Source organism: Musca domestica, unplaced genomic scaffold (assembly GCF_030504385.1).
Source record: "Musca domestica strain aabys unplaced genomic scaffold, Musca_domestica.polishedcontigs.V.1.1 114, whole genome shotgun sequence".
NCBI classification, from domain to species: domain Eukaryota; kingdom Metazoa; phylum Arthropoda; class Insecta; order Diptera; family Muscidae; genus Musca; species Musca domestica.
This window is the reverse complement of record NW_026712144.1, coordinates 2,079,517-2,100,587: the sequence shown is the minus strand read 5'-3', so window position 1 is coordinate 2,100,587 and position 21,071 is coordinate 2,079,517. Positions and strand designations below refer to the sequence as shown.

Below are 21,071 nucleotides of genomic sequence, written 5' to 3'. Positions count from 1 at the left end.
AACCAGAACCAGATTGCAGTGCACCCTGCGACCTGGTCAACGTCCCTCCACCTGCTGCCCAAACCTGAACCCGATTGCAGCGCTCCATTGAGAACCAGCCAACGTCCCTCCACCGGGCCTGCCCCGAACCTGAGCCGGACTGTATGCTCCATTGAGACCAGGACAACGTCCTCCTCCTGGCTGTCCAGCTCCCGCGCCTGTCCTCAAAAACCTGGCCGCCCTGCCTCAGGTCCTGGCCCTCAACAACCTGGCCGCCCTGCACCAGGTCCTGGTCCTCCACACCTGGTCGTCCTGCCCCTGGTCCTGGACCTCACAACCTGGCCGTCCTGCCCCAGGTCCTGGTCCTCAACAACCTGGTCGTCCAGCCCCAGGTCCTGGCCCTCAACAACCTGGTCGCCCTGCTCCTGGCCCCGGACCCGACAGCAACCTGGAAGACCTGGACAGAACCACAGTTCCCTTCAGATAAACCCGGTGTTGATATTGCCCCCCTGAGGGAAACGAAGTGTCACCAACAATGGTTATAAGCCACGTCCCAGGAAGTAAACCACAACAGCCAGATTGTTCGGCCCCATTGAGACCGGACAACGTCCACCACCCGGCTGTCCAGCACCAGAACCTGACTGTTCAGCCCCATTGAGACCGCACGTCCACCACCCGGCTGTCCAGCACCAGAACCTGACTGTTCAGCTCCTCTGAGACCAGGTCAACGTCCTCCACCCGGCTGTCCAGCACCAGAACCTGACTGTTCAGCTCCTTTGAGACCAGGTCAACGCCCTCCACCTGGATGCCCTGAGCCAGAACCCGACTGCTCAGCTCCTTTGAGACCCGGTCAACGTCCTCCTCCTGGATGCCCCGAGCCAGACCTGACTGCTCAGCTCCTTTGAGACCAGGTCAACGTCCTCCTCCTGGCTGCCCAGCACCCGAACCTCAAGGACCATCGGGACCACAATATCCCAGAACCATCATCTAGCCAACCCAAACCAAGCTATCCTTCCACCAACCACAACAGCCATCATATCCTGGAAGCCAACACGAAACCTCAACAGCCATCATACCCTGGTCCACAGAAACCATCATACCCCGGTTCACAAACCACCCAACCCCAGCGGCCATCATACCCCGTTCACAACCACCCACCCCAGCGGCCATCATATCCTGGATCACAGACAACACAACCACAGAAGCCTTCATATCCCGCTCTCAAACTACCCGACCTCAACAACCATCCTATCCTGGATCACAGACTACGCGACCCCACAGCCCTCGTACCCTGGCCCACAAAAGCCCTCATATCCAGGAACAGCCCTGGTACCGGTGAGGATTCCGGTTCACTGGGACCCGATGTTACAACTACAATAAACCCAGCAAACCATTCAAGTACTAAGGTCGACCAGTTCTAACCCTAGCTATGTAGAGACATACTCAACCGTACCAATTAAGCGCCAAGTATTACCACAAACGCACAAGGACAGTCCGACAAACTTTGAAAATTGACGAATGAATGAATCAATGCTAACCAAACTCTAGTACCTTGAACTTCCATTACGAAAAACCACATCAAAAACAAATCAAGCCGAATGAAAAAACAACTTTTATTTATGTACAGCCACTGTTTTTTTATATATCTAGACATGTATTTTTGATAAAAGAAAATAAATATAAATAAAAAAATAATTTTCCTAAAATTTTTGAGTTTTTATTTTTGTGTTTAGCTCATCATTGGCATTTTCAAGTTTAGAACTCCAAAGTGGAGGTTTATGTGAAATTCTTGACCTTTTGACCAAAATCGTGTACCACAAGCAACAAGGCAAAGTATGACAGCTGTCAAGAGGCCATTGGCCGTTGTTGTTGTTGTTTATATTTGATGATTTATGGCAATGACGGCCTCAAGTAATAAGGCGGCAACATCCATCTCAGCAACAGCAAAAATATATTTTTTGTGAAAAAATTCAACTTTATGTGCAAAATACACACACACACTAACAAGAATACAAATATTAAAGTTTCAGCTAATAAAAAACAAATATGATGAGAATTTTCGCTTAATTCCATAGTTTATGAGCGATGCTGCGATGTTAGATGTTTGCGTTTACGTTGCGTGTTGGCCCACAACGTTGAGAACGCAGTCCGGCTAGCCCCATGGACACACTGACCACAGCATCTCAACTCACGTAGCAGCAATTTTCAACGAAGCGATCTGTTGAAAAAATATCAGTAGGTCAACGATGATCGTTAACAGCAACGGTCACTGTAATTGGCGATTAGAAGCTTTATATACAGGTTAAGTTATCGTCCAATTTCTGAATGTTTATACCCCCAGACATATGGCTAGAGAGGGAATATATCATTTGACCACAGCCAAAACGTGCTTCATCAAAGTAAATGTTTTAGACCTGGATAACTTTGGACCAAATCCGTTTCAGGACATTTGGAGTCGATCTAGGGATGTCCGTCTGTCTGGCTGGCTGGTGCGAACGATAACTCTACAAGGAAGTATCCGACTTGGTCCAAACTTTGTACATCGTAATCAAACTTAAATCGAGTTCGGAGATGGGCAATATCGGTCCACTCCTCCTGGAAACGTTAACTCCCGCTGAAAGGGAAAGGATAATTCGATTTTGCTCCAACTTTGCAGATCATAATATTGCATCAGCGCTAGGCCAGGTGCGGTAATGGACAATATCAGTCCACTCCATCAAGTACCTCCCCCACAAAGGGTCAAATTTGAAAAATAATAATCCGAGTATTTGGTAATGTCAAAAAAAAAAAAAATCAGTACGAAAAAATGACTCTAAATTTTTTCTGAAAAAATTACTTTTGAATTTTTTTCTTACAAAAGAAAAAAAATTACTCCAATTTTTTTTTCTAAGAATTACTCCGATTTTTTTTAACGAAAAAAATAATTATTCAAATTTGTTTTCTAAACGAAAAAAGTATTCCGAATTGTTTTCTAAACAAAAAAAATCCGATTTATTTCCTATGCAAAAAAAAAAAAAAAAATATTCAGACATTTTTCAAAACGAAAAAAAATACTTCGATTTGTTTTCTAAACGAAAAATACTCCCAATTGTTTTCTAAACGAAAAAAAAATTACTCCGATTTTTTTTATGCTAAAAAAATCACTCCGAATTTTTTCCTATTCCGAAACAAAATCATTCCGATTGTTTTTTTTATTCCTAACAAGAAATCACTCCGAATTTTTTCTATTCAGAAAAAAGGCAAAAAAATACTCCGAAAAGCACTCCAGCATTGAAATGTGAATAAATCTTTTGTGTCTCGTAGCATCGCTCGTTACCGTGATACTGGTCAAGGAAGTGGACGGAAGAACATCATATCAGCAGAAATGGTTCGAAAAGTAAAGAAGCGAATTGATCGAAACCCTCGTCGCAGTGGCCCAAAAATGGCTCGTGAGCTGAACATATCGGAATATTCCATTCGGCAAATATTGAAAAATGAACTCGGGGTAAAGCCATTGAAATTTAAAAAAGTACAAGAATTTACACCGCAACAGAAAGAAAACAAACGGAATGATCGTGTTTACTTGCCAAAGGGTCAGCTGAAAATGTGCACCTTCGGTTGGCCACCCGAACTCAAGCGCCGGCCATGGTGATGGTGTGCCCGCCATAACATCCGATGGTCGCTCTCCGCTCGTATTAATCGACAGTGGCTTCAGAATAAATGCGGATATATTAGAGAAAATATTCTGGAGGGTGTATTAAAGCCTTGGGCACGCAAACATTTTGATCGCAGACCTTGAAAATTCCAACAGGACACAGCACGCGCCACCCAGGAATGGTTACAAAATGAGGTTCCTCGAATGAGGATACCCATCCGTTGGACTATTGTGTCTGAGTATTTTGGAAAGCAAGGTTGGCACTAAAAAATACCAAAGTGTCTATCACCTCAAGCAAGCGCTTTGCGGGAAATGGGCCATAATACCGCAGAGCAACATTCGGGCAGCGTGTGACGGTTTCATTGGCCGTTTGAAGGCCATAATTCGTGCCAAGGTGACCAATTCGAAAAAAAATCTAAACTTATTCTAAAATTTGATGCTATTCCCGATATTTTTTGCTTTCATTCAATAAAATAAAAAAAAAATGTAAAAATTATGGCGTTTGAAATTGTTGCTTTTTTTATCTCACCCTTTATATCTATTGCGAGTCTTAAATACCCAAATTGAAACAATTCCGTGACAAAATGTGGCTAGGATCATTAAAATATCGAATATTGACGTATACCGTTATATGGAGTCCGTGGAAAATATGGACAATTTTTAACACCGGTTTCCGAACCATTATGAACTACAAATATCGAGTTTAAAACAAATTCGATCAAAAATGGGCCCAATAGATAGACCGAATATTTGGAGGTACCTGCTATAGAAAAGCATAGATAATATTACAAACCCTAAATAATCACGAACCCTAAATAATAAATTTAAAAAATGGTCATAACTTCTTTATTGTTGAGTTTTTTCGCTAAAAAATTGTGCAAACTCTTCAATATACCGAATATGGGGAGATACCACTATATAGATAGAAGCCCTTACAAACTCTCAATAAAAACGTGGACCAATACATCTCACTTTCAATACCAACCATCGTAGACACAATACAAAGTATTGAGCAAAATTTCAAAGCTCTTCGTCAAAGTGGATTGTATCCTGATGTAAACAGACTCACATCGGACATATTAATAGACTTAGAATTTTATGCTGATCTTGAATATATATACTTTGTGGGTACCGAATGAATTTTTAGAGGAATGAATGACAAACTCCTTTTATGTTGGAGGGTATAAAAGTTAAATTTATGGTCAATTTTATGAGATTTGAAGAACAAACTACTGAAAATATGATGAATTAGCCTTTCAGTGTCGGATAAGTTCGCCACATAAAAATAACTGTATATTTATACCCTACACCACAAGGTGGTCAGGGTATTATGTCTTTGTGCATTTGTTTGTAACAGGCAAAAGGAAACGATATAGACCCACAGTTCCTTTTGATGATCTGTACAGAATCACATTCTGAGTCGATTTATGCATGTCCGTCCGTCTGTCCATGTATTTTGTAAACAAAGTACAGTTCGCATTTAATGCCCTATCTAGATGAAATCAAATCATTTGTTTGGCCCAAGGACGAACCATATTGAAATTGGAGATAATCGGTCAAATTTAGATATAGCTCCCATATATATCTTCGTCCGATTTGCCTTTTATTGTGCACCAAAGGTGTAATATCAGTCCGAATAGTATGGAATTTTGCACGTACGATCAGATGGGAACTGAAAATAAGTATACCAAATTTGATCGAAATCGGTTAGCTATAGCTCCCATATATATTGTTCATCCGATTTGCTATTTTTTTGTCTCCGCAGCCGTAATTTGCACTCTGTAACAACAATATTTGGGAAAATATATCAAATACAGCTCAGAAATACATTTGCTAAAATTTATCGAGATCGGTTCAGATTTGGATATAGCTCCCTATATAACTTCGTCCGATTTACCTTTGATTGTGTACCAATCGTCTAATATTTGCCCAAATGGGATGGCACTTACGACCGAATTGAGTCTAGAAGCTAGTATGTCAAATTTGGTGAAGATCGGTTCAGATATAGGTATAGTTCCCACATATACTGTTCATCCGATTTGTCATATTTGTTACCCACAGCCGTAATATGCACTCCGTAACAACGATATTCAGGGCAATATATCAATACAGCTCAGAAATATCTTTGCCAAATTTATCGAGATCGTTCCAATTTGGATATAGCTCCCTATATATATATTTATCCGATTTCAAATTTGTGCACCAAATGGTCCTTTGATTGAATTCTCCCATAAAAACTTTTAATTGTTATGCGGTATCACAAAGTCGGCCCCGCCCGACTTCAAGACTTTCTTTACTGGTTTTTTTCTGTATATTATTTAACTGTATTATTTCATGGCATGGCTTTTATATGAATGGTGTCAATGATTGAGGAAATTGTCAACGTATAAGGAAAAACTACCGTTTTTAATAAATATTAATTTTAAATATGTACACCAATAAATGTCAAAAATGGGCAAAAATCCATAAACCTAGTTTTAGTGATTGGTGTTTTGGATAACTAATATGAATTATTGTTTTTATTTTTTGTTAAATTTTCAAAAACAAACTTCCATGCGAAAACGTGTTCCGCATTGTTTACGCTTTGGTATTAATTATCGATTTCATTCACACTTAATGTGGAACTAAATTCGATTCAATTCCATTCGAATCGAATTATTTCGTTTTTGGCGCCACTTAAGATTTGATTGTTGTAATTCAATTGTTAGCATCGTTTTTATTTCACTTCTGCATTATTTCATTGTTGGCTTTGTTGTCATTAAATGGTACTCAATTTTATTTTCTTCTGCCATGGATTTTAAATGGCCAATAGGCAAAAGCAATTTCTATAACAAATAAATGAACGTGTTATAGGTCATGGTTTTGCTTGGTGTTTGTTTAGTACTTTATTATTCAAGTGACACTACGGGTAGATTTGATGGTATATTTAGTTGACTATATGGTAGGTAATGTTGTGGAAAAAATAGTGGAAAATAATAAATTGAGTACGTACGTACGCCACTTATATAAAAGTGGAGGTTGAGTATTGAAAATGTCATACTAAGCGAACGAGGTATATAGTTATTTCAAAATGCGTACAGTATAATTTTTTTTTAAAAATGGAACGAAATAAATTTTCAATTTCCTCAAGGTTCATACATCAAAATGCTTGTAACGCAAACGGACAAATTTTGGGAATGGAGGACCACTGTTCCAGGGTGAGATGAAAAAACCTGCAACCATCTTCAGACTGCTGCCATTTCCAAGTCACTCGTCCGACAGCTATTACATATTTCCAGTGACAGCTCATTATATTGTTAACAAGCGCACAAAAGCATTTTGTTGAGAATTTTTCCGAAAAAAGTTATTCGTGATGGAATTCCAGCATGATAGCGTGATTTCTTTATATTTGGCTGGAAAACCAAAAGTGGCTATCGTTAGAGAACTCCAGCATTTAAATGTGAATAAATATTTATGTCTCGTACCTTCGCTCGTAGCCGTGATACTGGTAACGTAGCCCAACGTCACGGAAGTGGACGGAAGAAAACAGCAACATCGCAGAAATGGTTCGAAAAGTAAAGAAGCGACCCGCGTCGCAGTGGCCGGAAAATGGCTCGTGAGCTGAACATGTTGCAATATTCCATTCGGCAAATATTGAAAATTAGTTCGGGGTAAAGCCATTGAAAAATCCAAAAAGTGCAAGAACTTACACCGCAACAGAAAGAAAATAGACTCAAAGAGCTAAAGAGTTGCTTCGCTTGGCCGAAAGTGATGAACTGCCGAATTTGGTTTTCATCCGATGAGAAAATATTCGTTGTCCAACAGTTTGCAAACAAACAAATGATCGTGTTTACTTGCCAAAGAGGGTCCGTTGAAAATGGTTCGAAAAGTTTCTAAAATGTACTAAAACTTTGTGTTGGACAAGCGGAATTAACTAGAAAATATAATGCGAGTCACTGATGGAGTGCAGAATACATGTATCAAAGGGTTTTTTGAAAATTCGAACATTAAGATTACGAAAAGTAGTCTCAAATGGTACTAACTTCTAAAATGGTACCATTTTGTTATTTATGTGAACGGATATAGGAAAAAACTTGAAATTTGGTATGAGATTCAAGGCTGGAAAGTAAGTTTTATATATGAAGCTTGTTTTGAAAATGTGTACCAATGTATGCGACCTGTACTAAATGGTACTAAATTTATAACTGTTTGGTTTAGGGTGAACGGATGAAGCTCAAATTTGGAAATTTTGTATTTAGGTCCTTCTTGGTGTTTGGTTTGTGATAAGAGGTGGTTTGGGAAATGTGTACTACGAGTGCAAGAAAAAGTTCTAGATAGTACTATATTTGGTACATTTGGTAAAGGGTGAAAAGATAGTGCTTGCATTTGTGGGCTGGACATATGTTGGTGGTTTCGGAAATGTGTACCAGATTGTACGGAAAGTACTAAATGGTACAATATTTGGTATTGGGCTAAGGCATAGAGATAAAATTCTGAAATTTGATGTTTAGATTACGTACGGTCTGGAATTACTATATGTAGGTGGTTTTCGAAATGCGCATTATAATTGTACGAAAAGTACTAAATTTGGTTTCGGGCGAAGAAATTTAGCTAAAATCCTGATGTTGGATATGGATGTCACTATTAGAGTCTGTGGAGGTGAATATGAAAATATGTCCTGTATTTGTGCGAAAAGTACTAAATGGTACTAAATCCATTACTACGTGCAGGGATAAGGCTGAAATCCTCAAAGTTGATGTTGAAGCCCCTGTATGGATCTGCAATTGAGATATGGAGGTGGTTTTAGATATATATACTATAATTGTACGAAAAGTACTAATAAATACTTAATTTGGTATTGGGTGAAGGGATAGAGCTAAAACCCTGAAATGTTATATTTCGGTAACTTTTGGTGTCTAGGATTGAGAAAGATGGAACGGTTCTGCATGTGAGTACTAAAATGATGCGAAAAATAGTAAGTGGTACTAAATTTGGTATTGAATAAATTTGTAGAGCTAGAATGCCGAAAATTGATATTGAAGTTTCTGTTCGTATCTGTTTTTGCAAATGCGTGCTATAATTGTTCGAATAGTACTAAATGGTACTATATTTGGATCACTGTTCATGTTTAGGATGTAGAGATGTTGATTGTTGCTAAATTTGGATGGAGATGGAATCAGGAAATTTGATATTGAGGAATCTGTTGGTATGTTCGACTGAGATATGGCGGTGGTTTTGAAAAGTGTACTATAATTGTTCGAAAAGTACTAAGTGGAACTAAATTGGGTATTGGGTGAATGTATAGACCAGGAATCCAGTAATTTGATATTAAGGTCTCTTTAGTATCTGGTGGTTGTTCTGCAAATGCGTACTCTAATTGTCCGAAAAGTACTATTTGGTACCAATCTTGGATCACTGTTGGTGTCTAAGATGAAGAGGTGGTAATTTTCTGGATATACGTACTAAATGTTACTAAATTGGTATTGGATCATTTGGTTTCGGGGAGTGAAAGATATTGTTTTGGAAATACGTACTATAATTGTACTATTTAGTACTTTTATTTGTATTGACTGATGGAATTGAGATAAAATGCTGAAATTGTATATGATTGGTGTTTGTGGTTGGCAAAAGGACCATGTTTGGATATGCGTACCTTAATTGTACTAATGGTGTTTAATTTCGTAATGGGGGATATTAATGAGTTGAAATCACGAAATTTGATATTATGGTCACTGTAGGTATATGAGGACGACAAGTAATAATTGCTAATAAATCTAGTATTGGGTGAAGGGATAGAGCTGAAATTCTGAAATTTGATGTTAAGGTCACAGTAGGTTCTAGGGTTTACATATGGGAAGTTTAAGTCTTTTAAGAAGAAAAGCGGATTAAAGTCCATTGTTCAATGGTTTAACTAATATCCTCTTACGAAAACTTGAAGATGAAAGATTTTGAAGACTTTTTGGTGTAAAATGTTAACATTTGTCTTTACTCTTTCCGAAAAAGGAAAACACTTGAATAATATATGAAACCTTGAAAATCTGAAAATTTAGTTTTGATAAAAATCTTGTCAAACTGAAGGAATTGTGCATTTTGAGTTCTAAAAACGCATAAGACCAACTGTTGGTGGGTATCTAAAATTTTAAGGCGGACTTTTCGCTGACGAAATAGCGGGCACTTGCTATGTATATACAGCCGAGTGACCCTTTTCACTTTTATATATAGCACTCAATTCAATCGACTTAACCATTTCCAAAAATCTGAAACGTGATAACTTCGATTTACAAATTCGGCGTGGTACAACATTTTAGGCAACGAGCAAAGTAAACAACATCAAAATGTGTGTTTTTGACCAAAGACTTAGGCCAGCCGCAACAATTGTTGTTGTTGTTGTAGTTTTTGTGTGTGTGTTTTCGGCTTGACGCTTGGTTTGGTGGCTTGAATGTGTTTGCATATTTTTTCCGTCTGTGTTAAAAGTGCGTTGCTTAAAGATGTTGTTATTGTTTATTCAATTTTTGTTTTTTTGGCCAACAACTTTTTTGATCAACAAAAACCGACAGCCGTCTCTAGAAATAAATATGTTAATAACCAACAAAAAATGACAACAACAACAAAAACAACAATTCATGCTGCTTCTAAATGTTAATGTAATACGCATGCGTAGCAGTGGCCTGTGAAGTTAAGCAAAAATCACTCAGTCAACGAGCCAGCCGGCCGGCAAGTTTGACTGTCGGCCAACTTCTTGTTGCCGCTATAAAAAAGTCATGTTGTGAGGGCTAAAGAGCAGAGTCACGAGAGTGCGAATTGTGCAAATGAGGAAATATATCTCAAACTTTATGGTATTCTGAAGAACATGCATACACCTTTTGTGTGTGTGGGTGAATTAAAATTCATTGATGATGAGGGTGGGGGTGTCTCTGTGTGTGAAAAAAAACTGTGGTTATGCGTGAATGAGTTTTTAATTGTTGTTTTTTTTTTACTTGAAGGCATCGTAACTAATTAAAGAATCGTAAAAAAAGATGTTTCTGATAGTAAGATGAAGGACTAACAACACATTGATATAACATTTTTAGGGTCATGTTTAATAATAAATTTTTGATCTTTTATTCAAATTTGTGATTTTTTTGATGATTTTGTAATGAAATTGTGAGAAACAAGTTGGAATAATCAACCTTGATCTTTTTGACAATATTATTTTTTTACACATTTTGCTATGAAAAGTAAAGTCAAATATTTTCCTTCTGTCGAAGGACAAGGCTTTGTTCCAGCCAGAAAATGGGTGGGTAATATTTATGAGCCAAAAATTATTACTTTTATATACAAGTCAAATATTTTATAGTTACATTATTACAACAAAATAACAACTCACTATCCGCTGTATTTTTAATGAGTTATTCCATAAAAGCTTATATAATGACCAATATAATAACTTATCATCGATTGTGTGACCAAGGACTCCATCGTAGTAGGCATATGTGCCACTGGACAACAAAACCTAAAAAACCTGCTTCGACAAAAATATGAAGAGTTTATCTATGCACATACAAGTGATTCAAATGACATGATGGGTCCGAATTTCAATCAGAAGATCACCAGTTCAAACTCATATTGAAAGTAGGCGGTTTTGATTAAGATGATGTTTGTAGTTAGTTACTAGTGCCACACTTTACTTGATAAACCCATTATTTGTAATGAGATTTTTTCTGTGATGAGCCATTTATGACTGTTTGAGGCATAGGTGAATTCTAAGGGTGGTAGGTTTGTCTTTTCATTTTTTTGTATTAGTTTCCGTGGCTACCCTAAATTAGCAAGAGTTTCCTTCTAGTCATATATGACCTTGTGATACTCCACATAAGTATACTTTGTGGTATTTTTATTTAGATTTAATTCTTTTTATATAGAATAAACATTTAGCTTGAACGTTTTTTTTTTCTTTTCTACCAAATTACAGTTAATTTCATAGGAAATTTTGAACGATGCTTTAAAATACCAAAAATCAGAAGGTACAGTTACATGGGGTATATGCCTAAACGTAGAGTCCTATTTCCACTCTAATTGAAATTTAGAACTTTTTTCGAGGACGAATACCATAGGCGATGATTTTGTCTATTTGCTTACCTGTTGGAAACAACTTATAAATATTAAGATATAAGATATTTCTACAAAATGTGATATTCCAATAGTTTTTTTTAATGAGAGCTTTTACAACCTATCTTCACTTTAGATCTGGTTGTGACAGATATATTAGAATATGTGAATTGTGGGGTGGAAGGAAATTATCGATTTAAGTCTTCGTTTGAGTTAATTTTGGAGTTTTCACCCAAAATTGTGGTCTATTTCACCATATTTTGCTATATATGCGATATCTTGGGTATCAGCGTCAATGTAACGGTCTGGAGTGACCTTTTTGTCTATTTGTGTTTTCGCCGGGATTAAAAATTTATTCGATGACCATCCAAACTGCTAGGCTTCTGTCCTGACAAAATGTTTACCCCATGAAAAATTATTAATTTCATAGAAAATGCCAAGCGTTCAGGAACTGCAATCTTTTAAAGTTGAGTGGCATTTCTGTTGCAGTAAGAGAATTCGAGGTAGAAACATACTTCCCCGTAATAATCGTATCCTCAATCAAATTGTTGTGTAGTTTTTTACTGTTAACCTAATACCATTGCAAAGGCGTTGTGGGTCAATGCTTCTTCATAAAATCATATCCCTATCTGAAACGATTTAAATATAATTTTACCAAATTTACTTTTACACCAAATTTCGTAACAACTTCCAAATGGGAGCTGTTTGGTGCATCAAATATGTGAAATCGACCGACAATATATAGGGGAGCTATATCCAAATCTTAACGAATTTTCAATTAATTTGTCAAATTTATTAGTTTAACCAAATTCCGCCACACATTCTGAATTTCATCGGAATCGGACACACATATCGTGTTTAGTGCATAACATACATGAGATCGGTCGAAATATATATCGGAGTTATATCCAAATTTGAACCGATTTTAATATAATTTGCCAAATTTATTTTTTTATCAAATCCCGTCACACATTTCAAATTTCATTGAAATAGAACATATCATCTAGCAAATAAATAATCTTATGTGTCTCGTACCATCGCTCGTTACCGTGATACTGATAGCGTAGATCAACGTCAAGGAAGTGGCCAAAATATGGCTCGTTAGCTGAACATATCGTAATATTCCATTCCATCGCACTCAACACGCGCTACCCAAGAATGGTAACAAAATGAGGTTTCTCGCTTCATTTCCAGTGCACAATGGCCATCAAAATCTCCGGATACCAATCTGTTGCTTTATTGTGTCTGGAGTATTTTAGAAAACAAAGTTGGCACTAAAGAAGAACAAAGTGTCGATCACTTCAAGCAAGCGCTTCGCCAGGAATGGGCCAAAATACGGCAGAGCAACATTCGGGCAGCGTGTGACGTTTCATTGGCCGATGGAAGGTCATAATTCGTGCCAAAGGTGACCAATTCGAACAAACCTAAACTTATTCTGAAATTTGATGCTATTTCCGACATTTTTTGCTTTCATTCAATAAAATTAAAAAAAGAACAAAAAATGTAAATATTATGGCGTTTGACTTTGTTGTAGTTTTTTTATCTCACCCTGTAGATACTATTGTATTAAAATGTTTTCTTTACCTAATGGTGGAGGGTGTTAAAAGTTCGGTCCGGCCGAATTGAATCTCTTTTTACTTTTTTATTTTATGAGGTCTCCGACAAATATTTTCTGGGTTTGCACACGGAATGACAAATTTTATATATTCTCCAATATATTGTGAACAGGGATAGTCTGTTTGACAGTTTTTTAGGTTTTCAACTGTCGAAAAGTTTTAAACGTCATATACGTGTATAAAACGTAGAAAAAGTATTAAACGTCGTACATTTCTAAAATACTGTAATATCGCACATAATACATCCCGAATTGGTTGAAAAAACGTTTATTGAAACCTAGCTGGCAAAGTTACTTCAGAGAGCTTAAAACCTGAGGCTGGCTTTTTGTTTCAATGGTATAAAACTGTAAAGATTGAACAAAATGCATATTGTCTGTTAATATCTAGATCAGGCAATCGATGGACGACGATATGGTAAAAATGCATTACAAAATTTACACAAATATGTTATTCCGACATCGCGAAAAATGGCGTTAAGCTGTGGAGAAAAGCAACAGATTATGATAGATATGGACTCAAATACCTGTATAAAAATCAGCGAAAATCCTATTAATTAATTAATTATAATACGTTATTATCACATTTTTCTACTACCAAACGGCATCTACTGAATCTTTTTATATTCCTTTGTATTCAACCACCACGTTTCTGTCAAAAACTATTATTATTTGTCATGTGAATGATATAATATTGAATCAAGTGATTCTGGACAATAACTACAAGACGATACAAAACCGATCTAGCTCATAATAATATTTAACATGTTGTAAAGAATTGGTAAGAAATCTAAGAAAATGTTATTGTATAAGCTGCGCAAGGTATGTCTAGATGGGACTAGTGCAAAAATATATTTAGTCAGTATTATTAATGGCTCATATGTAACAGAAAAATTAGTTTTATTTTATTCAATGAAAACCTTTATAAGACCTCAAACCCATTTCCTAATTTGTTAATTAAAATTGGTTCCTTATTATATTTTTTATGGCATTTATAAAATGTTCTAATTTCAAATCAAACAATAAATCATTTTAATGTTATTTTGGTATTATTGTTTACGTTGGAGTTTGAGGTGTTAACAAATTTTCATTGTTTGGCAATATCCATATAAATATTACGAAAAGATAAATTCATAAATAAAAATAAAAATAATATTTTAGAAAAAAACTTATGTTATTTCTCCAAAAGGCGTTCAGTATATTTCCGCTGAAAACACATGAGCTAATTTTATGATTTGAGGGCGAGTGATTCTCAGCCATAAAATCGAACCTTTTAGCATCATCAAGTTCAGATTTATTGCTTTATGTTTCTGAAATAATATTTCTTCCTTATTATTTTCTTTTTGACATTTTCAAAAAACTCTTCTGATTTCGCACCAAACAACAAATCATATTAAAAATATTTTTCGGCACTATTCTGTTACATTCTATCTTCAGATGTTAACACATCTCCACTGTGAGGTAATATCCGTATAAATCTCGGTGTATTGACATCAGTAGTCAATTGATGTGACAGCTGATAACTTTGTTAAGCCAAAATGCCAAAAATAATTTATGGCTTTTGCTACAACGGCTCTAAAATCCCAGACATAATTAGAGAGATAAAAAATCAACAACAAATCAAGATTATAAAAATAGAAAAAAAAAAAATATACAAAAATATAATTAATTGATATTTAAATACAACTATGAGCATCCGCAAAATGACCAACACACACACACATGCACAAACGATAAATATTGATAGAAAAAAAAAATCAGATAACGATACCGGTACATAATGTCAAATAAAGATTTATCATCGAAATTCCCTCAAAAAAGATTATCAGACTGAATCTATGACACTAAGAATTTTTTTGATTACAGCGGCGATATTATGAAGAATCATTTCGAGAAAAAAAGCCATATAGCCTCAGGTCAGATATTTGTTTAATTAAGGAACTGAAGATATCAAATATCATTAGTTCATCAGCTTCAGAGTTTGAATTGTATGAGAAAAAAAATCAAACAAATATGCAAATACGTTTTAAGCAGTTTTTTTGCTAAGATTAAACAGTTTGTGTGTGTTTTTTTTTGCGCAAAAATACCAAATGGGAATATATTCGAAAAAAAAAATGCCAGTAATTGGCGGGAAATTACAACCGGATTAACATTTTGTTGCTTAGTTTTTACATCTGCCATGTTTCTAATTAATAATATTTATTGATATGAATGTTGTTTTATGGGGTTGTTGTTTATGATGATCACATCAATTACATTGGACATTAATAACGCGGTTGTTGGTGGTGGTGGCTTTATATGGTGGGAACTCTGTTTTTTTTAATGTTGTGGAGATTTATGACCATTGTCCATTCATCAGCATGGTAAGGTTTACCTCATTTATATACAGTTTTGATTTGTAATTGAATGGGTTCTAAAAAGAAAATGCTGATGAGCGCCTGGTGTTATTTTTGGAATGGAGGTACCTCCGATCGATTTTTGTACCCCACAACACTAAGTGTGGTGGTTATTATAAGTTTTATTGGGCCAAAAAATTATGTAACACAGCGAAATATTGGATAAGACATAGAAAACTATATATGGATCTTCCTATCTCGCCGAGCAGAGTCGATCTAGCTACGTATGTCCGTCTGTCCATGTAAAATTGCAATCACGCTAGGGGTTCCAATTATGGCCCGATCCTCACAAAACTTTTCATGGAGGTGGGTTCAAGGTCAGAATAGCAGAAAGAGTGAATAGATATATTTCATCTCCACACAAAATATTTTGTTGATAGATATATTAGGATGTGTAAAATATGAAGATGCTTATTTCGTAATTTTATGAGAGATAGTAGCTGAACGCGGTGCGCTTCGCTACCCCTTTTGATTCTTTATGTATTGAAAATTTTATATACGAATATTTGTTAGTTAAAAAAAAATAATAATAATAAAACACTTAAAAAAAATAATTATTTTAATACTTTAATGTGTAAATACACCAATAGCTTGGTCTGCCAACGCTTCAACCTGGTATGTTCATAGATGACCATGAGCAAAGAAGAAACATGCCAAATTTAGACAGCATACACGAAGGGTTTGTCCCTCGGATTTATTAATTTCATAGCTGCAATCTTTTAAAGTTGAGTGGCATTTCTGTTGTAATTAGAGAATTCGAGGTAGCATCGTACTGCCCTGTAATAATCGTATCCTCAATTAAATTGTTGTGTAGTTTTTTTGCTGTTTGCCTAATACCATTGCAACGGCGATGCTCAATGCTCCTTCATAAAATCATATACCAATCTTAACCGATTTAAATATAATTTGACAAAATTTACTTTCACACCGAATTCCGTCACACCTCCCATATTCATTGAAATTGGAGGTACATCAAATATGTGAAATCGGCCGAGAATATATAAAAAAAACTGCAACAAAGTGAAACGCCATAATTTTTAAATTTTTTATACACTCCAATGGAAATACACATTATATTTACGAAATACACATTTTAGACGCCCACAAAGTATATATATTCTTGATCAGCATAAAATTCTATGTCGATTTAACAATGTCTGTTCCTCTATCTGTCTATTGTCTGTGCAGGTCCATGTTTTATAACACCCATGGTACCTCCCTATATTCGGTAATTATATGATTTCAGCATTTGAATATTGTAATAGCTTATGACAAAAGTTGCCCATGCAGGTCCACGTCGTCGTATAGACCCTAATATATGGCTACTTTCGGTATTTATAAGATTTAACAGAATTTTTAACGAATTTTATTTTCTTGAAAACTGCCAAATTTGTACCAAATGGTGGAGGGTATTTAAAGTTCGGCCCAGCCGAACTTACAGCTTATTTACGTGTTTAAATTTTTTTGAATGAAAGCAAAAATGTCTAAAGCAGCATCAAATTTTAGAAAAAGTTTAGATTTGTTCGAACTGGTCACCTTTAACCTTAGCCTTCAAACGGTCAATGAAATCGTCACACGCTGCCCGCATGTTGCTCTGCGGTATTTTGGACCATTCCCGTCGAAGCGCTTGCTTGAGGTGATCGACACTTTGGTATTTTTTAGTGCCGACCTTGCTTTCCTAAATACTGCAGACACAATATTCCAACGGATTGGTATCCGGAGATTTTGGTGGCCATTGTGCGCTGGAAATGAAGCGAGAAACCTCATTTTGTAACCATTCTTGGATGGGGCGTGCTGAGTGCGATGGTCCTGAGTCTTATTGGAATGTCCAAGGTCTGCGGCCAAAATGTTTGCGTGGCTAAGGCTTTAATACACCCTCCAGAATATTTTCGCCATAATATTCGGCATTTATTCCGATGCCAGGGTCGATTAATACGAGCGGAGTGCGACCATCGGTTGTTGTGGCGGCCCACACCATCACCATGGCCGGCGCTTGGGTTCTGGTGGCCAACCGAAGGTGCAAATTTTCAACTGACCTCTTTGGCAGGTAAACAAATTCGGCAGTTCCACACTTTCGGCCAAGCGAGTCTATTTTCTTTCTGTTGCGGGGTAAATTCTTGCACTGTTTGGAACTTCAATGAAATATTGCGATAGGTTCAGCTTACAAACCATATTTCGGACACTGTGACGTGGGTATCGATCAAGTCGCTTCTTTACTTTTCGAACCATTTCTGCTGATGTTTTCTACAGTCCACTTCCTTGAGGTTGGGATACGCTACCAGTATCACGGTAACGAGCGATGGTAAGAGAGACCAAAAGATTTATTCACATTTAAATGCTGTAGTGCTCTAACAATAGCCACTTGTGGTTTTCCAGCCAAATATAAAGAAATCACACTATCACGCTTGAATTCCATCACGAATAACTTTGTTCTGGAAAATACTCACCAAAATGCTTTTGTACGTTTGTAAACAATATAATGAACTTTCACGGGAATAATTTTATTAGATGTTGGACGAGTGGCTTAGAAATTACAGCAGTCTGAAGTTGGTTGCAGTTTTTTCATCTCGCCCTGTATATTTCCACTCCTTCCGGTACCTCCCTCACAAAAGTTCAAAAATTTCACATATACAACAAGGATGGATCCTCCAATTGATTTCAAATTTTGCAAATCTCTATATTTTTGTTAGCGCTATGTCCGGTGCGAAAATGGGCAACAACGAGCCACTCCCTCATGTACCTCCCACACAAAGGGTTAACATTTGGAATAATTATAACTTTTATAAAATACGAAATAAGCATCTGATTCGTTTCAATATTTCGCATATTCCAATACTGCGACTAACAAAAGACCTGATGTGAAGATGGAATATATCGGTTTACCGCTTCGGGTACCTCCCACGCAAAGCGACAAATTTTTGAATAATTATATCGTATGATTTGCCAAATAAGCATCCGATTCTCTTCGAATTTCACATATCCCAATATTTCTATCAACACAAACTCTGGTGCGAAGATAATAGATATCGTTCTGTTACCTCCCCCCACAATGGATCACAATTTCCAATACTTATATCTCTCATAATTTGCGAAACAAATCAGCCATTATTTTAAAACTTGGTCACCAGAGATCTGATGTGAATACAGAAGCCATCGGCTCACTACAGCCCTCAGCAAAAAGTTTGAATTTTGATTAACAATTATTGGCATTATCTTGGAAACAAATTTTAGATTTTCTTTGAATTTTGCTCATTGCAATATTTTTCAGCATTCGATGAAAATATCTGGTACCTCATGCACAGTTCCACATTTTCCAAAAATTATTACATATCCCATGTAAAGGTGAATGAAGTAGTCGATATATACAAAATCTGGTACATTTATTTCAGACTTAGCCAAGATACGAAGTGGATGACATTGGTCTACTATTTTGGATGACTTACAATATGGGATTTGACTTACAATATCGAATAGCACATTTAATAGCATTTTTGCTCCTTACAACAACATGTGTTGGGGGTCCGACCTTCGCGAAATTTTGCGAAAGAAGTAGTGTTATAATCAGAATAGAAGCCTATTTCTTTGGAAGATATTCGATTTGGAGATATATTTTGTTCAAAAACCTAAAAAATGTGTAGATTTTTCAGTTGTCCTACAGTTCTCATTTATGGACCAATAGACATGAAATTGTTTACGATATTAGAGTTTAGGGCATCGCTTAAGTCTAGAATTTTGGAAAGTGAACCAAAATTGTTGGTGAAAAAATACCAAAATTAACGAAATCAAAAATTTATGAAAGGTGCATCTGTGACCTTACATTGATGCTGATTTCGATAACGAATATAGCCTAATATCGGGGATACAGGGAATCATATAAAGGAGTCTAAATGTTCAAATATTTTTTTAAATACAAATTAACACTACATTTATTTTAGTGATCTTGTGGCGGCCGGAAAGTACTCAATAATAATTTACTTTAAAAATATTATTTTTATGTGATCAAGTCATCTTTGATTTTGTATTTTTCATTTTTCGTCAAGTTAGCCTTGACTTTCAGTTTTTGTATTTGGTGACAACAAAATAATTTTTACATTTTCTAGAGAGTTCTATTTTGTCTTTTGGAAATTAAACATTAATTTTTTAAAAAAATTAAATTGTTGTGGTTTTATTCATACCAACGCACAACAAATTGGTGACCCCGGACAAAAAAATAAGAACAGCCAATTGAACGGAAATCAGACCTACTAATGGCAACCACCGCTACAAATTCTGGACCATCAATGGAAGTTTCGCGAGTAGCTGTGAAAGCTCCACCATTTTGGCGTTCAGACCCGCTGCTTTGGTTTAAACAAATGGAATCGCAATTCATTATGGCTGGTATTACGCAAGATTCCACAAAATTCCATACCATTGTCGCATCTATTGAAAGCAGTATTTTGGAGAAGGTATCAAACATCATCGTCGATCCTCCTGCAGAAAACATGTACGACACGCTTAAGGAAAAACTTATTAGCAGTTTTTCGGATTCAGAGGAGAAGCGTCTCAAGAAGCTTTTGACTAACGTTGAACTTGGAGACAAGAAGCCTTCAGAGTTATTATCCGAAATGCGGTCTTTGTCTCAAGGTAAGGTTTCAAACGACATTTTGAAGCAGTTGTGGATGCAACGTCTTCCTTCACAAATGAAGGCGATATTGTCAGTTAGTGAAGATAGTCTTGACAAATTATCAACGATGGCCGATAAGATTGAGGATAGCAGTGAATCGGATGTGTGCAGCTTTTCTCCATCGAGCACTCGTTTAGAGGAAATTGAGAAGAAATTGCAAACGCTCTGCACGCAGATAAATTCCTTCAGGAAGTCAAGAAGCCGTAGCAAGTCATCATCATCAAGGAATAGACGGTCAAATTCCGGAAGCAAATCAAAACCTTATTGTTGGTATCATTTCAAATTTGGGGATAAAGCCAGAAAATGTCTTGCTCCATGCAATTATAAGCCTCCAACTTCGGAAAACTGAATGGTGCACCATCTTTGGTGACGGATGAGTGTACCCCAGATATATGTCGCCTGTTTGTTCGAGACATTAAATCGAAAACCAGGTATTTAGTAGATACAGGGGCAGATTTAACGGTATATCCTGTGTCGCAAAATGTTATTGGAAAATATTGGTTCCAGATTTACGATGATTCTTTGAAAAGAGGTTCAGATTCAAGATTTGCTATTATTCTGTAGAGGATATGGAGATGTTTCATAGAAGAATCTTCATTCTACAAGGTGTTCAGATCTATAGAAACTTGTAGTGTTGTAGGATACAAAATGGTCGGCACCGCCCGGCTGTAGCCTTTTCTATCTTGTTAAGTTTGGAGTAGAAAATAAGGCAAAAATATAACC

At 36.3% G+C, this 21,071-nt stretch overlaps 2 protein-coding genes across 2 annotated transcripts; both read left to right on the top strand.

The window, feature by feature from the left end:
* Positions 1-161: 161 nt before the first annotated feature.
* Positions 162-1,400, top strand: LOC131807173 (uncharacterized; the record flags this gene model as incomplete). Its single annotated transcript, XM_059132197.1, has 2 exons — positions 162-451; positions 918-1,400. Coding segments are annotated over 2 exons (773 nt in total), but the record flags the coding sequence as incomplete, so codon positions are not given.
* An 18,532-nt stretch (positions 1,401-19,932) lies between these two features.
* Positions 19,933-20,697, top strand: LOC131807172 (uncharacterized). The gene has a single exon (XM_059132196.1). It carries the CDS (start codon positions 19,933-19,935, stop codon positions 20,695-20,697), a length of 765 nt encoding a protein of 254 aa, XP_058988179.1.
* The last annotated feature ends 374 nt before the right edge of the window (positions 20,698-21,071 follow it).

What these genes read in the sequence shown, in the direction of transcription:
- LOC131807172 (XM_059132196.1), top strand. Translation starts at nt 19,933, where the DNA reads ATGGCAACCACCGCTACAAATTCTGGACCATCAATGGAAGTTTCGCGA.